Source organism: Electrophorus electricus, chromosome 21 (genome assembly GCF_041902795.1).
Source record: "Electrophorus electricus isolate QZ-2024a chromosome 21, ASM4190279v1, whole genome shotgun sequence".
Classification (NCBI taxonomy): domain Eukaryota; kingdom Metazoa; phylum Chordata; class Actinopteri; order Gymnotiformes; family Gymnotidae; genus Electrophorus; species Electrophorus electricus.
In genome coordinates, this window is record NC_137517.1 from 8,073,733 (window position 1) to 8,090,000 (window position 16,268).

Sequence of the window (16,268 nt, forward strand, 5' to 3'; positions counted from 1 at the left end):
TAACTCAGGTGCACTTCACTCATTCACATTAATTACGTTAAGTCGCTACTACTGAGAGTTCACATTAAGTTACCAGAGAACACATTAAGTGCATAGCACTGAGTATTGGGGACAGAACCTGGACGTTTCTGCTGTTCCGCAGCCCTCTCATTTTAGTTTCTATGCTGATGGAGCACAGGGGTGCGCGAGATGGTGCCGCACTTCTGTGGGCGTGCACACGCGCTTGCTCACCACAGAGCTTCTCGTCCGAGCCATCGGGGCAGTCGTCTTTGCCGTCGCAAAGCTTGTCGGCCGACAGGCAGATGGAGTCGTTGCTGGCGCACACGTGGTGCGAGAGCTTGCACGCCAGTGCCTCGCAGTTGTCTTCATCCGAGTTATCCTCGCAGTCGCTATCTCCATCGCACACCCACGCCCTACTGATACACCGAGCTAAGACAAAGACAGGGAAATGGGAAGAAAGAGAAAGAAGAAGAACGAGGAAGAGATAATCCTTTTAGATTCATCTTGATGTGACCTTTCTGGAATGACGGTGAGGTCTGTGGATATCCTGACAATTCTTTGGACTTTATATCACTTCCAATCACACACATTCCACGCAGTGCTAAACGAGCAGTAAGCTGTAGACGCCATCCTTTTGCTTTAGTGCTTTTTGGGCCCTGCGAGGCAAGGCAAGTTTATTTATTACAGCATTTTTCATACGCAGCGGCAATTCGAAGGGCTTTGCGTAAGAGTTGCTACATAAATAACTACAACTATTGATTTACACTGAAAAGATCAAATTAAAACCAACTGATTTAACCACAACAAATCAAACTAACCCGAGTCCCTGCAGGCAAACTTGACAGCAGGGTCGCACATGTGCGTGACGCCGTCGCAGTGCTTCTCATCACTCAGGTCCATGCAGTCCGTATCCCCATCACAACGCCAACGCAGGGGAATGCACAGACCGTCCATACGGCACTGGAACTCGTCCGCGTGGCAGCCCCCAGGGGGACGCGTGGCTGCAGGAAGAGGCCCACACACACGTTAAATTTGGGTGCAACGATCTGTCCAACGACGGTTTGCAGCCAATGTCAGGCAAGCCGTTCAAGGTAGGAAGTTGCGCTGGAGGTGGAGCTGAAGCGTTAGCTGAGCCCGGGATGGCAGAGCCGTGAGCTAACGGCAGCGCACTCAGGAGCAATACACTGGAGACAGGCTAATGGCTTCCAGCAGCCTGTGCAAGGCCTGCAGACCTTCTCACACAGACATGTCAGCCAACACCCTTTCAAACACCCACGCAGAAACTAGCCGTGGTGTACTTCAGGTCAGGCTTGGCCAAGAGTTGGTCAAGCAACACAAAGCCTGAGAAGAATCATATGGAGGCTGGGCTTGTGCCTGTTACAACATTGTCTTAAAAAAATAATAAATACATTTTAAATCATTGTATTTTTGTATCATTTTGTGCAATTTTCTTTTTCCGTTTTGTCTTCATTTAGCCTTGTTTTATTCATGAGAAGGATTTTGTAAACTTGCTTAAAAGTTCTACATACATAAAATTAATTAGTATTGTTGCTGCTGTGGTTTTGTTCATGTGTAATAACCTTGGAGAGAACATTTTACAGGAGTTATTGATGCTGCCCTCCCCAGGGACATTGTGTCTCTGTCTGTCTCTCTCTCTCTCTCTCTCTCTCTCTCTCTCTCTCTCTCTCTCTCTCTCTGACACACGCCCCCACACATCCACACCTCCTGGAGCATTTTTTTGTGGTTTCACCCTCTGCGGCACAAGCCAGCCTCAGGATTTACGCGAGCGCTTAGGATGGTTCAGCTCACCCACCCGAAACAGCCGCAAAAGCAGCATGACGAGCAGCTTTGAGGTCACCTCCGTACGGCAGTCACCGCCGTACTGCGGCACGGCGCAGGGGCTAAAGCAAAATCTCTTACACTGTGAGAACTGGGCAGCCAGAGCAGTACACTAGAATGCATTTCCTCTCTAACAGCATTCAACTCACAAATGGCTTCAGCAATCAGCTGATAAGCTGAAATGCTAGAGGAGGGAAAACACTAAATGCACAGCTGAGATACACAGCAACTTCCTATTTCGGCAAAGGTCGGGGGGAGCATACCTGTGCTGAGACACCCTCCCTGAGGTCAGGGGGGAGCGTACACAGAAGTTTTCCCCCTTTTCAGGTGCTGAGCGCATTGATGTATGGACTTGAAATCAAGCCATATTTTGTTGCCAGTCAAATTGCTTTTGCATAAGCAACCATGACATGGTCATTCCGCTAATGTCACCTCACAAATGTTGTTAGAGCAGAGTGAGGTAGAACTGGGCGGGGTGGGGGTGTCTGGGCATGGGCTCAGGGCGTTTAGGCGAGCGCGTGCCCACCCTGGTTGGTGCAGTTGGCGCTCTTCTCATCGCTGTTGTCGCCGCAATCGTTGTCGCCATCACACGTCCAGTACTCGGGGATGCAGCGACCGCTGTTGCATTTGAACTGCACGCTGGAGCAGGAGTGACTGCAGCCAGCTTCATCGCTGTTGTCACCACAGTCGTTGTCTACACACACACACGCACAGACACACACGCGCACACACACGCACATGCGCACAGACACGCACATGCGCACAGACACACGCACGCACAGACACACGCACACACGTGAAGTCTTTATATGCAGGGATTCATTTCAGTGGACTAGAAGCAAAAGCAGACCCACATTTAAGCATACTTCCAAATCTACACAAATGGACTTCAACATTGTATATCTATTCTGCTTGCTATTCTATCCTTTTTTAAGACCCAACTTTTATTTGACGTGTATTTGAAAATAGCATTTTGCAATATTTGTAATCGTTTTGAGTACGGTTCTTGTGAGATTTCCAAGGTAATGATTTGGAGCACGCTTCCCCTGAAGGTTCAAAAGGTACTCACCATTATCACAGCGCCAGTTAACATTGATGCAGCGTCCATTGGCACAGGTGAACTGGGTGAGCGGGAAGCAGGTAGGGTAGGCTAGAGACGAAGAAGAGGGTGAGGAAGGGCATACACAACATAAAGAGCTCACAAGAACGGCACCAGCAGAGCGTGTGTGAAGACAGAGGCTGACCACAGGAGGCAGGCTCGTCCGAGCGGTCACCACAGTCGTTGTCAAGGTCGCAGGTCCAGGAGAGGGGGATGCACCGGCCACTGGCACACGGGTACTGGTTGGGAGGGCACGTACGAGCTGAGCAGGAAACAGAAGCCAGCGTCAATGCCTGGCACCGTGCCGCTTCAGATGGGCCAAGAACGCTGGCCCTCATCAGACAAGACCTGCCTGTCTGGCCAACCCTGCTCACATCATTAGGAATGGCGATTAGGTTTTTGGTAATGCCACACCATTTCTGGGTTCTACCTGAGCAGGTGGCGTTAGACTCGTCCTCGTCGTTGCCGCAGTCATTGTCACCGTCACAGAGCCAGCGCATGGGGATACAGCGGTTGTTCTGGCACTTGAAGCGGTCGGCCGGACAGGTGTGCTGGTCTGGGCAAAGAAAGGCACCATATAGACTTACAAAGCCTCATCGTTTTCTGAGAACTTTTTAAAATAATATTTGCCACAGAATCTCTTGGAAGTTGTTAAGATTGCCACACACAATCCCCCTTTTGTTACACTTGTGTTATTTAATCATCTACATATAATATTTATTTTATCTGGAGTGCGTGTCTGGCTCCTTACTACAGGCTGGCATCCATGTGTGTAGCTTTTGGCGATTCTCCACATATTTGATTCCAGAGAAAGCAAATGGGTTTATTACGCATCTGCACAGAGAGGATGAGGGAGGAGACTCACGGCAAAGCTCCGGAGCCTCGTCACTGTTGTCCAGGCAGTCGTTGTCGCCGTCGCATTTCCAGCGGTCCTGGATGCAGCGGTTGTTCTTGCACGCAAACTCTCCCGACTGGCACTGGGGTGGCGGCACGTACGAAGGGTTGGCTGCAGAGATCCACGACACATTTTCAGCCCACTTCACTGAATTTCCGGGCGATCCGCAAGTAAGCGGAGAAGCATGTGGAATGGCTGGAGTTGAAATGGCTCTTACCTTTGCAGGTCTTGTTGTCGGCGTCCAGGGTTTGGTCGTCTGCGCAGGCACAGGTGCGGCCGACTGGCGTGAGAAGACACAGGCTGCTGCAGCCTCCATTACTGGCCCGGCATACATTGTGACCTGTGACTATGTGTGTACACACACAGACACACACACATCCCAAAACAGAACTAAAAGTTGAGACGTATCTTAAAACCCTCACTTTAAGTTCCTGAAACATGAAGAGACGTTCCAGAGTATGAACGAAATGAGATTAGCTCAGCGTTACCTTATAACAGTACTGCCTACTACAATTTGGAAAAGCATTTAACAGTTTTGAAAAACATACGGTAAAAATGACAAATGTGTAAGAACAGCACCTTGATTCTTATGAAAAATAACTCAACTGAGCGCCTACTGTGGAATGTTGCTGTTGCATTAGAGATGTTTCTACTCATTTCAGCTGTTTTATTTTTAAGTACAGCATGCACAAAAAAGCAAAGAATGACTATAGAGGATAATAAACCATGAGTAAACTTAAGATACAGGCTTTAGGGCGTGTGCGTGGGTGACGGGCTTTAGGGCGTGTGCGTGGGTGACGGGCTTTAGGGCGTGTGCGTGGGTGACGCAGGGCACTACTTTGCTGCTGCTGGGCGTCGTAGGTGCGGATCTCATAAATGGGCGGCCGTTCGTTGCGGAGCAGGGTGACATTCTTTGTGGTCATGTCCAGCTTGTAGATACTCCCGATGCGGTACTCATTCCAGAACAGGAAATTCTTATAGTGGCACAAGCCAAAGGGGTGGTTCAGCTCGTGGCCTTCGTACACCGTCTAGCCAATGAGAGCACAACGCAGCAAGATTATGCATTTTGCACACATCATTGGTCCAGCCCCATTTTCTAGCGGTTAACAAGCTCACTCACTCACTCACTCACTCAATCCTCTCACCTTGCGCTCTGTGGTATTGAGCAGCACCATCTCGATGCGGTCGTAGTACGCATCCACCCAGTAGAGCACGCCTTGCTGGATGTCCAGGCTCAGGCCATTGGGCCACAGCATGTTCTTGGATGTGATGAGGATTCCAGCGTTGGAGCCGTCCATCCAGGCCTTCCTTATACTGCCGCGGTTGGCATCTCGGGAATCCTCCTGCCAGTCACTCCAGTACATCATACTGAGACACAACACACACATCCATGTTATTCATAACCTGACTATGCACAGTGATAACCTCTCATTGATTTTATACTGATTTCTTGTAATGAACATTGTGTCAGCTAAATGCCAAATTTGCTCCACATGAAGTATGGTATATCGGAATGGACAAACAAATACAATAATATAACAAAAATATAATCGATAACGTGTTAGGTTTGCCCCTAAATCTGCAACTTGAGTGAAAGTGTATGAAGCCATACATTCTGTAATCTGAGAACTTTGCTGTATCTCACGCCTACCCATGCATAGGATTCACCACTATGGCTCGTGGGTGAGTCATCTTGCCCTCAATAAGGGTCTTGCGGGTCTGGGATGCTTTCTCCAGCTTGGCCACGCTGATGGTCTTTTCAGGTCCATCATCTGCCCAGTACAAGTTCTGACCCATCCAGTCCACAGCTATGCCCTCAACAGTGTGGATTCCTACAGCGAGATGAAGAGCGTGTGGGAGTGACACATTTCTCTTACTTTGAGAACAGAAATGAACAGGGCAGTGCAGATTCGGGAGGACTTAGCATATGAAGAGAGCTGCACAACTATAACTACTACAGCTACTAGTGAACCAAGCACGGTGTACAGATGCGTGCAGTAGCACGGTGCCAATTTCCTGGCCTCACCATCCTTCACGATGATGTCCCTCTCGGCCCCGTCGATCTTCTGCCGGCCGATGGTGTAGGTGGTGGCGTCACTAAAGTAGATGAACTCCGTCTCGGCATGGAAGTCCAGTGCCCGGGGGTTGTTCAGGTTCTCAATGGGGATGATGTGCTCATCGTACACCCGAGCATGCAGGTCCATGCCCCGGATGACGCCCGGCCGACCTTTTCCGTACAGCAGGAACAGCTCGTGCTCCGGCTCTGAGGACCCACCGAACGCACAGAGCGGTCAGTATTAAACACGGCGGCAGACTTCCGTATGGAGCAGCTGCCCTGGGGCGAAGGGGCCGGAGAGAGGTGGGGGGGGGCTACTCACTTTTGCACGACTTGCCGTCGCTTCCCAGGCTGAAGCCCGAACGGCAGCGGCAGGTGCGACTCTTGTGGCTGTTGGCCAGCAGGCAGATGTCGGAGCAGCCTCCTGGCTTGCCAAACTGGTCAGGAGCACAGGCATGACTGCGCACTGCGTCGGACACACACGAGCACGCATTTAACCACGATCACCCAAAGACAGATCAATAAAAATAATGAAAAAAAAAAAAATAGCCTGGTGAGACTGCTGAATCAGAGTTGACATTTGTTTTGATTTTATTTTTATATATACATTTCAGCACCTGATGAAATAATTTGCTTAGATCCGTCACAAAGAGAGTATTTTCCAGAATATGAACTGAACTCCTGAGCCGAGCAAAGGATTGCACTGAACCGCTGAGCCTAGTGAAGGGGGTTTCACTGAACTACTTAGCTGACATGCCACTGGCACGGCACTTCATTCATGAGCCTAATTCAGTCAGAAGCTGTGAGACAAAGTAAAGTTTTGATGGCTAGTGGGTGTCATGAGAATGTGCTGTACCCGCTGGCTGGCGTCTTTGGTGGTAGACGTGCAAGGCTCCACCCTTATCCACCCGCGTGACCACCTGGAACTCCGAGCTATTGAAGCGGTTCACACGGATCACACTGGTCTTGGGCTGCAGGTTGGCGTTGTCTGAGTTGGTTGCATACAGGTAGTTTTCAAAAACTGTGAGACTGTACAGGTGCTCGATCTGAAGGGGTGAACAGATACAGAGAGAAATAAATGTTTAATACAGACAGACAGACAGACAGACAGACAGACAGACAGACAGACAGACAGACAGAAGCTCTGAAGCTCTAGAAGGGGGAACCAGTTTATATTTGGAAAGTTAACTCTGAAATGAGCAGGGGTCTTGGCTTAGGCAATTAGCAATAATGTGTTCAACCCCTTATTTATTTTATAATCATAACAGCATCATATGAGAGTACTCTTATGCCAGACACGACGCAAGATCTCATGAGTGAGACTGCCAAGAAGCATGATAAGAGCTATCTACCTAGATTTGTCTTTCTACATGAAAGGGCCCTGTCCAGCTGTGGGACAGTGGTTAACTTCAGCATGAACTGCTGCGTGAACGGGCCAGCGCATAAGCAGACTCCCTGCCATCACGTGCACGCCTGCACCAAAAACTGGTCTGATGGGAACGCAGCACCACGCCCACCCGGCCCCCCGTCCGTCACCACGCCCCCACCCGGCCCCCCGTCCGTCACTACGCCCCCACCCGGCCCCCCCGTCCGTCACCACGCCCCCACCCGGCCCCCCGTCCGTCACCACGCCCCCACCCGGCCCCCCGTCCGTCACCACGCCCACCCGGCCCCCCCGTCCGTCACCACGCCCCCACCCGGCCCCCCCGTCCGTCACCACGCCCCCACCCGGCCCCCCCGTCCGTCACCACGCCCCCACCCGGCCCCCCGTCCGTCACCACGCCCACCCGGCCCCCCCGTCCGTCACCACGCCCCCACCCGGCCCCCCCGTCCGTCACCACGCCCACACGGCCCCCCGTCCATCGCCACGCCCACACGGCCCCCCCCGTCAGACACCACGCCCACCCGGCCCCCCCGTCAGTCACCACGCCCACACCCAGCCCCCCATCAGACACCACGCCCACACCCAGCCCCCGTCAGACACATTATTACCAGAACATGACTTACTTCTGAGAACAGGAAAATGTAAACAAGTGAAACGGTCACTGACTGCAGTGATTGTGCAAGGTGAGACACTGTGCACTTGCACAATATTGAAAGAGATAAAGCAAAGGTCAGCTGAGATATCACGACATGAAGTCTGGGCGCAATATCAGCACCAGCATAGTGTCTCTATGGACGAGCGTTTTAGAAGCGCTAAAACTGAGTAGACTTAGAGTAGTGCACACTGAGTAAAAGTGTCAGAGTGTCTATGCATCTGTGCATGTATGCATATGTACATTTACTGAGATTAACAATCCAGTGTAAATAGATGGGTTTGGCTAAGGTGGGTGTGGGTGTGAGAAACCCCCTGTACTGACCAGCAGGCCCTGTATGATGGTGTGCCTGTTCTTGCCCTCGTAGTCCACCACCTCGATGTAGTCCAGGTACGCATCGGCCCAGTACACCAGCCTGCTGACCAGATCCAGTGTGATGCCATGTGGGAAGACGATCTTGCTGTCCACCAACTTGGTGCGGTTCTGCCCATCCATGTCACAGCGCTCCACCTTGGGAATCTGCCCATAGTCAGTAAAGAACATCTTCCTACGAAGAGAGAGAGAGAGAGAGAATGAAACTTCACTGCTCATGACCGGCTGTTCATGGGCACTACCTTTCTTGTTTGCAGGCCTAACACTTTTCTGACAGGGACTAATGTTTTTGTACGTGTACTTTCCTAAACATTCAAGGTATTTCTATATAGACTGAAAGAATATAGTTAAAGCACAACAGTTTCATAGTTCATAATTTCATAGTTCATGCAAGTGAATCATTTCAATGAAAAAAAAAAAGATTGGGTGCTAATTTATGAAATTCACACAATGATGAGCACACACGTGAGTACACCTTAAAGTTAACGATCAGGTGCGAGTCGGAAAGCAGTTCATATGCACCACGGCCAGATGGTACTGTACAAACCCTTCCTGGTCACGTTGCAGGTGGCTGGATTGACTCAATGCAGTCCCAGTACAATCCAAAGCCTGCAGAAATGCCAGCAATGATTCTGAGGCTTCCGACTGGCAGAGGTGGCAGCGTTCACATGTGCTCATGCTGAAACATGAGGCAGCAGTGGGACGTGTGCAACACGTGAAGACCCTGAGGCTTCACTGCCACTATACTGAGTGTCCAAATCTCACTTTCCATAGGCCTGGTATTGCCCCAAGATGAGGCATACCTGTCTAATAATTATGGTCTTTAAATCAGCAGTTTTGATGTGCCTTATCAAGTGCATAGATCATCTTAGCAAAGTGAAAAAGGAATGTAACAATTTGTGCAAATACTAAAAAGATAAAAAGCCTTGTAGCCAATCTGGTGTCTTGGGTGATGGCTCTTCAGATGAGGAATAAAGACCCTGCTTACTGCGGTTAACTAGCAAATCAGTGAAATGTAGTTAATAATTTCATTTAAGATCCAAGGTTGAACTTCTACATACTTCTGTAGATCATGTTGGGCAGATGGTCTTTAAAGGGAAGTGATACTGGGAAGTGCAAGAACATGACTCAGGCGGAGTCAGCGGTAATCCAGAGTCAGGCTAGTGGGCACATGTGCAGCCATGTGTTCAGGATCAGCAGGGAAGGATGCATCTGAAGTGTGAATGTGAAGACCGCACACTGGCTCTTCACCAGCTGTGGAACCTGATCTCTGCTTAATGGCATCAGCGGGACACGCTGGGCTAGAGTGCTGGAGAACTGATCAAAGTAGAAGGCTCTACGGTATATTGTTTAAATATAAACCAATTTTATCACATTGGCAGAATATGCAGTATTCTATAAGCAACTTAACCCTTTAACAAAACTTTCCTCTCATTCTTGATGTGAACCTCGTCACATCAGTGGTTCAATCACTGGGATCTGATATTTTGAAAGCTATGTTTTGGTCATATGTAGTGAGATATATATATATTGTTATTGTGGGGTTCGTTGTCAAACAGAGGAGGATGGGCTGCGACAGGGAGGTGCTCACCCCATGGCTGGGTCCAACGCAATGCCTTTGGGGTTGTAGACCTCCAGGTCCAGCAGGATGACACACGTGGTGCCATCTTGGGTGCACACAAAGATGCGGTCATCCACATCATCAACAAAGTAGAAGTTCCCGGTCAGCCAGTCGATGGCCATTTGCTCCACATCTAAGAACAGAGACAACAGGATGAGAGAGAGGTTTCAGTATAAGGCGAGGGGAGAGAGGTTTCAGTATAAGGCGAGGGGAGAGAGGTTTCAGTATAAGGCGAGGGGAGAGAGGTTTCAGTATAAGGCGAGGGGAGAGAGGTTTCAGTATAAGGCGAGGGGAGAGAGGTTTCAGTATAAGGCGAGGGGAGAGAGGTTTCAGTATAAGGCGAGGGAAGAGAGATTCCAGTATAAGGCGAGGGAAGAGAGATTCCAGTATAAGGCGAGGGGAGAGAGATTCCAGTATAAGGCGAGGGGAGAGAGGTTTCAGTATAAGGCGAGGGAAGAGAGATTCCAGTATAAGGCGAGGGAAGAGAGATTCCAGTATAAGGCGAGGGAAGAGAGATTCCAGTATAAGGCGAGGGGAGAGAGATTCCAGTATAAGGCGAGGGGAGAGAGGTTTCAGTAGAAAGACTCTAGTAGAAGGAAAGAAGGTTTCAGTACGTTAATCTCCATCTACCTTCTTTTTGATTAAATGCAAAGTGCCAATAAGAATATAAGCATATCAGAGGACGTTTCACAGGAACTAGGCAGAGGAACTGATCTTTCAGTCCTTCTTTTATTGCATGAGGAGTGAGTGATATGAAGGACAGTAAAGGACCGTGTGTGTGCGTGCGCGCACCTGGAAGAGAATTACAGAAGAGGGTGATCTGTGGGGTACTGCAAAGTCTGAGGACACCCACCCATCTAGCTGCTTTTTCCCCTCTAAATATAGATGTGTTGATTGGTCACTTTAGGTCATGGCCTCACATGGGGCGAGAAAGAGTTACAGTAATTGCCATTGTAGTAAATGTGGATTACAAAGAAATGAAACTGCAGCTGCTTTTTGCCCCCATTGAGACCATTATGTTAATTACTGATTATGCATGCATGTCTGCATGTCTGTGTGTGTGTGTGTGTGTGTGTGTGTGTGTGTGTGTGTGTGTGCACGCACGCAAGCGCCAAACACTGACTCACTGTCAGAAGACCATTATTCACATCATGTGGCATACATGCACAGAAGAAATGGACAGTAGACTCAAAATGATCACACATACACACACAAACGCACACAAGCAGGCACACACAATCGCACTCACGTACAAACAAGCACATCTGCACACACAAAGACACAAACACACTGACTTGAGTGTTGAATATGTGAATATGAACAAGGCTCTGAGTCATTACAACTCCTGAGCTTTGTGTTTTCAGAGATGTGACTCCATATGTGCTGTAAATGTAACAGAAAGAAAGACACCTGCACACACACTCACATGCACGTACTCACATACGCACACAGCAAAGCCAAAGCCAGCCAACAGTCATCCCCAATTCCAGGAAGAAGTGGGAGACATGAATAAAATCTTCAGTGTATTTATCTTCCTCTTAGTGCTGTGGGTCCAGCTGTGAAGGCCAAGCTGCAGTGCACCCCAAAGCCAGTAACTCCTACAACCTGCTTCCTTCTGAGAGACTCGACCTCGAGAGCACCAGGTCAGAGACCCTAGGCAATGACTCTGCATACTCTGCTCAGCAGGCCAGCGTAGCACAGAGACCGCTAGTAGACCACTCCACACACAAGCAAATAGCACAGAGTAGACCACACTGCTGAACTGGGCCCCAGGCTTTTTGGGGGACCCTCAGGGGCCTGGTGTGGAGGCGGGTACAGCAGGCTACATTACGACACGAGAGTGGATGGGAGTGGCACTCCAGCTAAGTGGAAAAAACTAGTCTCTCAGCTTCCTGCGCAATAGATTTGCTTAGGAGATGCATATTTGTCATGATAAAAAGGAGAACCTTTAAATGCATGTTCAGCACATACAAAACTAGCGCGTGAAATCACAAACGGATGTGCATTTTTGGTTACCGACATTGTAACACAGGGCCACAGTGAGCACAGTGGAAAATAAATCACATGAGCAATGACTAAGTGAAGGTTCTTTTAACTCTAGGGTGAGGCACTGAATTGGAGACAGGCTTGAAGGACATATTCCATTTCCTTGGGTAACCAGAGGCAGTTGCTGCCTGATGTTTGCAACCGTTCATCCGATTCTGGGAAACCTTGCCCAGAGCTGTCCAGAGTGGTCCGGAGCAGAGCAGTCCAGAGCATCACAGAATAAACCAGCGCAGCCTGGAGCAGGGCCAACCATGCTTTAGCACATGATATTCAGATGATATTCCCTTGTATATCATCTTGTACTGGTCCTTCTTCTAATTCTATTAAATCAGCACCATTCACCTCTCCACCACCTCTCTACCATGTCCTCCACCACCCCTCCACCTTCCTCAACCATGCCCTTTACATCAGCCTTTGTTCCATGAGCCACCCCCTCACTGTTCCTCCAGAGGCAAAACAGACTTGCTTCTTAACTTTTCCAGTAAATGTTTCACAGCTTAAACTGTTACCGGAAACTTTCAGGCCCCTACGGGGGCCTTGTCTCATGCCAAGAACGTCCTTACACTTCCTTAGCGCAGTGGACAGACAAACCACTGCATGCTTCTCCTTTCAGGCTCCACCCTTTCGCCCATGGAGCAAAACAGCGAGCACTGCAGGAACATCTGCGATCACTCAGAGGCCAGATCTCAATAGCAGCAGGCCTGGCGAAGGGGGTTGAGGCCTCCTAACCAGGACGTGACAGTCAGCGAAATGAAGCAACCGTAGCAGCTCAGTGGTATCGGTAATCCGAAGATGGTAGTGGAGGCCTGAGAGGTCTGAGCCGACAGAGGGGAAACAAAGTATGGAGTGTGTGAGTGGGGTTTGAGTTGCTCTGCCCCCACTGCACCATGAATGGATGGTTCTTTTTTAACCCTGCACTCAGGCTCAGACAGACAGAGACACGCACACGTATGCAAGCGTGCACCAGATAACAGAAGACCGGACCAGACAATTGCAGTCAGCTTCGGTTCACACGGGGCTACATACTCTACGTAGCTGCACGAGCCCCTTGAATGACCTGGTGCAGGGCGGAGATGACCTCTGGCGCAGGGCTGTGGTGCCTCCTAGTGAGCTGGTTAAATGACCGAGAGAATAAATGTGCATCCAGTGCAGTTTCTACAGCATGGGTGGGACAATCTTGGCCAGTCGGTTCCCACTTCTCTCTGCTAAAACTTACTGTTCATGTGTCCTCCTGGTGGTCCTCCTGGTGAGACCTAACTGCAGTCTGATTACTAAAGCATACGCACAGGCTCTATTCAGTTCAGCTTGGCTCTCGGAGCACTAGAGAAAGTTCCAGAAGCATTCCGCCGAGCAGGGAAGGATATGAATCACGCCACAACTAGCACAATGCTTGCAATCCTGACTGCTTGCAGATGTTACTGAGCAGAGGAACATTCACAAGCCAGTGGGCAATCTCTTCTGCAATCTACAGCAGTGTTAAAAAGGTACTGTGTGAAGCTTATAGATAACTGAGCAGATCAATGCGTCCAATAGCTCATTAGTCATGAACAATGGTGGAAGCTGTACTAAGCACTCACTCTAAAGACAGTGTTGTTTGGAGTTTGGACAATGTGTGTGAGCAAGATGCTACAGACTGTGTAGCTTTTTTTTTTTTTAAAGAAAAATGTGAATGACTCTTTAGTAATGATCAGGCTTGACTGTAGAGTTAATTGTATACAGTTCATCACTGTATGTTTATTACCTTGTATTATCACATTTGAGTGTATGGGGTCATTCCACAGCAATTCAGTCAGAAGTTGTCCCTTGATATCTTATATTTTGATGCCAGCCAGCCTGAAACTGCCTCATCTTAAACTGAGTCCACTGTCCAAAGTGAACTGCTCCCTGCTAAATATTGTCTGTGCTGAGCCCACTGATGCGAATTCCAAACAACTATATTGACATGGCAATGAATATTGAATCTTGATTCTTGCGTGCAGGTGTTTCGGCCCACTATCATGCGGTGTGGAGTGGTGTGGTGTGTATGTGTGTGAGTGTATGTATGTATGTATGTATGTATGTATGTATTTGCATATTTATTTATCTATTTATTTATTTATTTATTTATTTATTGGTGAGCCTGGTCACGGGTGCACATCTGGCCTGCTCATCAGCTCAGCATGCTGTGGTTATAAATCTCTCCATGTGGTGTAAAAGCAGGGCCCTACAAGCAGTCAGCGGTGCTGCCACACTGCTGACCTTCCCACTACTGCCATCACACGCAACAGGGGATTTCTGATATCACCCCCTTGCGTTGGTCTTATAAAACTCACATAATTTCTCGGTACTGTCAGTCTGCTGAGGTCTCCCCTCTACAAACTAAGCTCAGTTGTTCTTATGTGGTACATGTAGACACTGGGACACTTAGATTTATGACTCAAATTTTTAACTGGATTAGTTTCGTACATAAAACCCTGAGGAGAGGCTCACTTCACAAATACATCTAATGCAACATCACACCTGATTCACTCTCACGCATGATTAGCATGGGGCCATGAATTGTATTTCTGCACTGATTAACCCTGTAACCTACACCACTGAGGGTTAAAAAAAAAAAAAAAAAAAAAAAAAAAAAAAAGGCACATCTGAAGTTTGGGTGACATAACACAAAAATAATAAACTTCAATTGCACTTCTTTGCTGCGAGTTGTGCATCTTCATATATAAGAAGCATCATGAAATGTGTAATGCGTTAAAAGAATCACCATCTGCTGTGTTGCTGAGAGTCACACATCTACAGCTCATTAAAGGAAGAGAGTCTCCACATGCCTGCTAAGGCTGGATCTGAGCTATAGAGTGACATCACAGCCATGCAGATGTGCTTGACGAGCAGCCGCAGGTGGGGAGCGTCTGTTACCCTGCCGCCAGAGGCTGCAGTCCGGTTTAGCTGAGCCTGGCCAGGCCACGAACTCTTCTACCATCTCCAGGCTGGGATCCAGACTGAGACCAAGTGTCCTCTTCAGGCGGGGCTGCATTCTTGCTCACCCTGGCAGGGAGCGAGAGGGAAGAGGAGGTGGAGCTCCAGAAGCGTCACATGCCATGGGTTCATGTTGGGCCCAAACCAGCAACAGTGGGAGGAAGATTATTGTTTTGGCCAGCTCAGCTTGAGGCTAGCCAGTCTTCTGACTCACACAGGCAATAAGGCTCAGTTCTGCAATAGCTGAGACAAAAATGGCAAGGCTGGATGGAGGTTTGGGGGTGGGTCACGAGTCATCACTTCCTGTGGTCTGGCTGGCATGGGGCTAGTTTTCACCAGATCTGCTACACTACTTCTTGCTTTGGATTCTCTTCCTTCCTCTACATATCTTCTGCCAGCAGGTCTCTGGCTCATACATCACTTTCCTTACCTCCCTCTTGGCAGATAAAGGATTGTGGTCTAAGCATTACCGAGGAGCACAGCATGCTTTAACTCTAATTACTGATGGAGCAAGTGAGAATGCAGTGATGTGGGATCGGAAGCCGGTCCGCCAACAGTACAGGCTTACTGGCTACTTACTCAGTAGTGTAGATGAATACAAATGAATACAACACAGTTTGGTATGCATGTACATATGTATGTGTGTGTGCGCCTCTGAAGACATGTATGAAGGGAGGACCAGTGCATCGGGATGATCTAGCACCATGTCAATCTGTGTATCTTTTCTCCCACATCGGAAATAGTGTAGGACTTGTTCTGGCTTGCTTGGCTGAGCACATTTTCTCCAGGTTCCATGAGTCAGGACTCCCATTCGTGCAGCACGTGCAGCAGCCAAGGGGTCATCCTTCTTCAGTGCTTTTCTGCTATATCTGGGATTAAGTGTATTCATATACAGCAGGAGAGGGACCTGCAACACTGGACATAATTACCAAGTCAAGGGCTGGCCACACTAGAGCCCACACAGAGCCAAGGAAACAGGTCATGCAACACACACAAAGGAGACCAGCTGCAGGCATGCATGCATACATACATACATGCATATACACACACACTTTATGTGTGTGTGTGTGTGTGTGTGTGTGTGTGTGTGTGTATGTGTATGTGTGTGAGAAAATTGCAGTCAAGTAGACAAGCTTCCAGAAAAATAAAAATGTCCTTCAAAGTGCTTCTGAAGTTTGTTTCTAAATCTTTTACAACAGTATACTGTTACTCACCTGCAATCACACACAGATTTCAAAACTGCCCTTATATTACTGTCAAATCTAGAGACAGCACAACTAGACAAATTATAGTAGACCTAGTGCCAGAAAATGAGGACCTTCAAAGGTTTGTTTGAAGCAAAGTGGTGG

General features: G+C 48.7%; 1 protein-coding gene across 4 annotated transcripts in view; it reads right to left on the reverse strand.

The window, feature by feature from the left end:
- Positions 1–16,268, reverse strand: part of lrp1ab (low density lipoprotein receptor-related protein 1Ab) — a 91,292-nt gene that overhangs the window by 45,458 nt on the left and 29,566 nt on the right. For all 4 annotated transcript variants that reach the window (XM_081703925.1, XM_081703924.1, XM_081703926.1 and 1 more), the window contains 16 exons: positions 9,889–10,051; positions 8,250–8,472; positions 6,746–6,935; positions 6,212–6,355; positions 5,860–6,096; positions 5,485–5,665; positions 4,979–5,201; positions 4,672–4,861; positions 4,051–4,179; positions 3,804–3,944; positions 3,369–3,494; positions 3,084–3,200; positions 2,909–2,989; positions 2,366–2,533; positions 819–1,001; positions 232–429 (listed from right to left, as the gene is read on the reverse strand). In XM_081703925.1, coding sequence (XP_081560051.1) covers positions 232–429; positions 819–1,001; positions 2,366–2,533; positions 2,909–2,989; positions 3,084–3,200; positions 3,369–3,494; positions 3,804–3,944; positions 4,051–4,179; positions 4,672–4,861; positions 4,979–5,201; positions 5,485–5,665; positions 5,860–6,096; positions 6,212–6,355; positions 6,746–6,935; positions 8,250–8,472; positions 9,889–10,051 — 2,694 coding nt within the window. The remainder of the gene's footprint in view (positions 1–231; positions 430–818; positions 1,002–2,365; positions 2,534–2,908; positions 2,990–3,083; positions 3,201–3,368; positions 3,495–3,803; positions 3,945–4,050; positions 4,180–4,671; positions 4,862–4,978; positions 5,202–5,484; positions 5,666–5,859; positions 6,097–6,211; positions 6,356–6,745; positions 6,936–8,249; positions 8,473–9,888; positions 10,052–16,268) is intronic.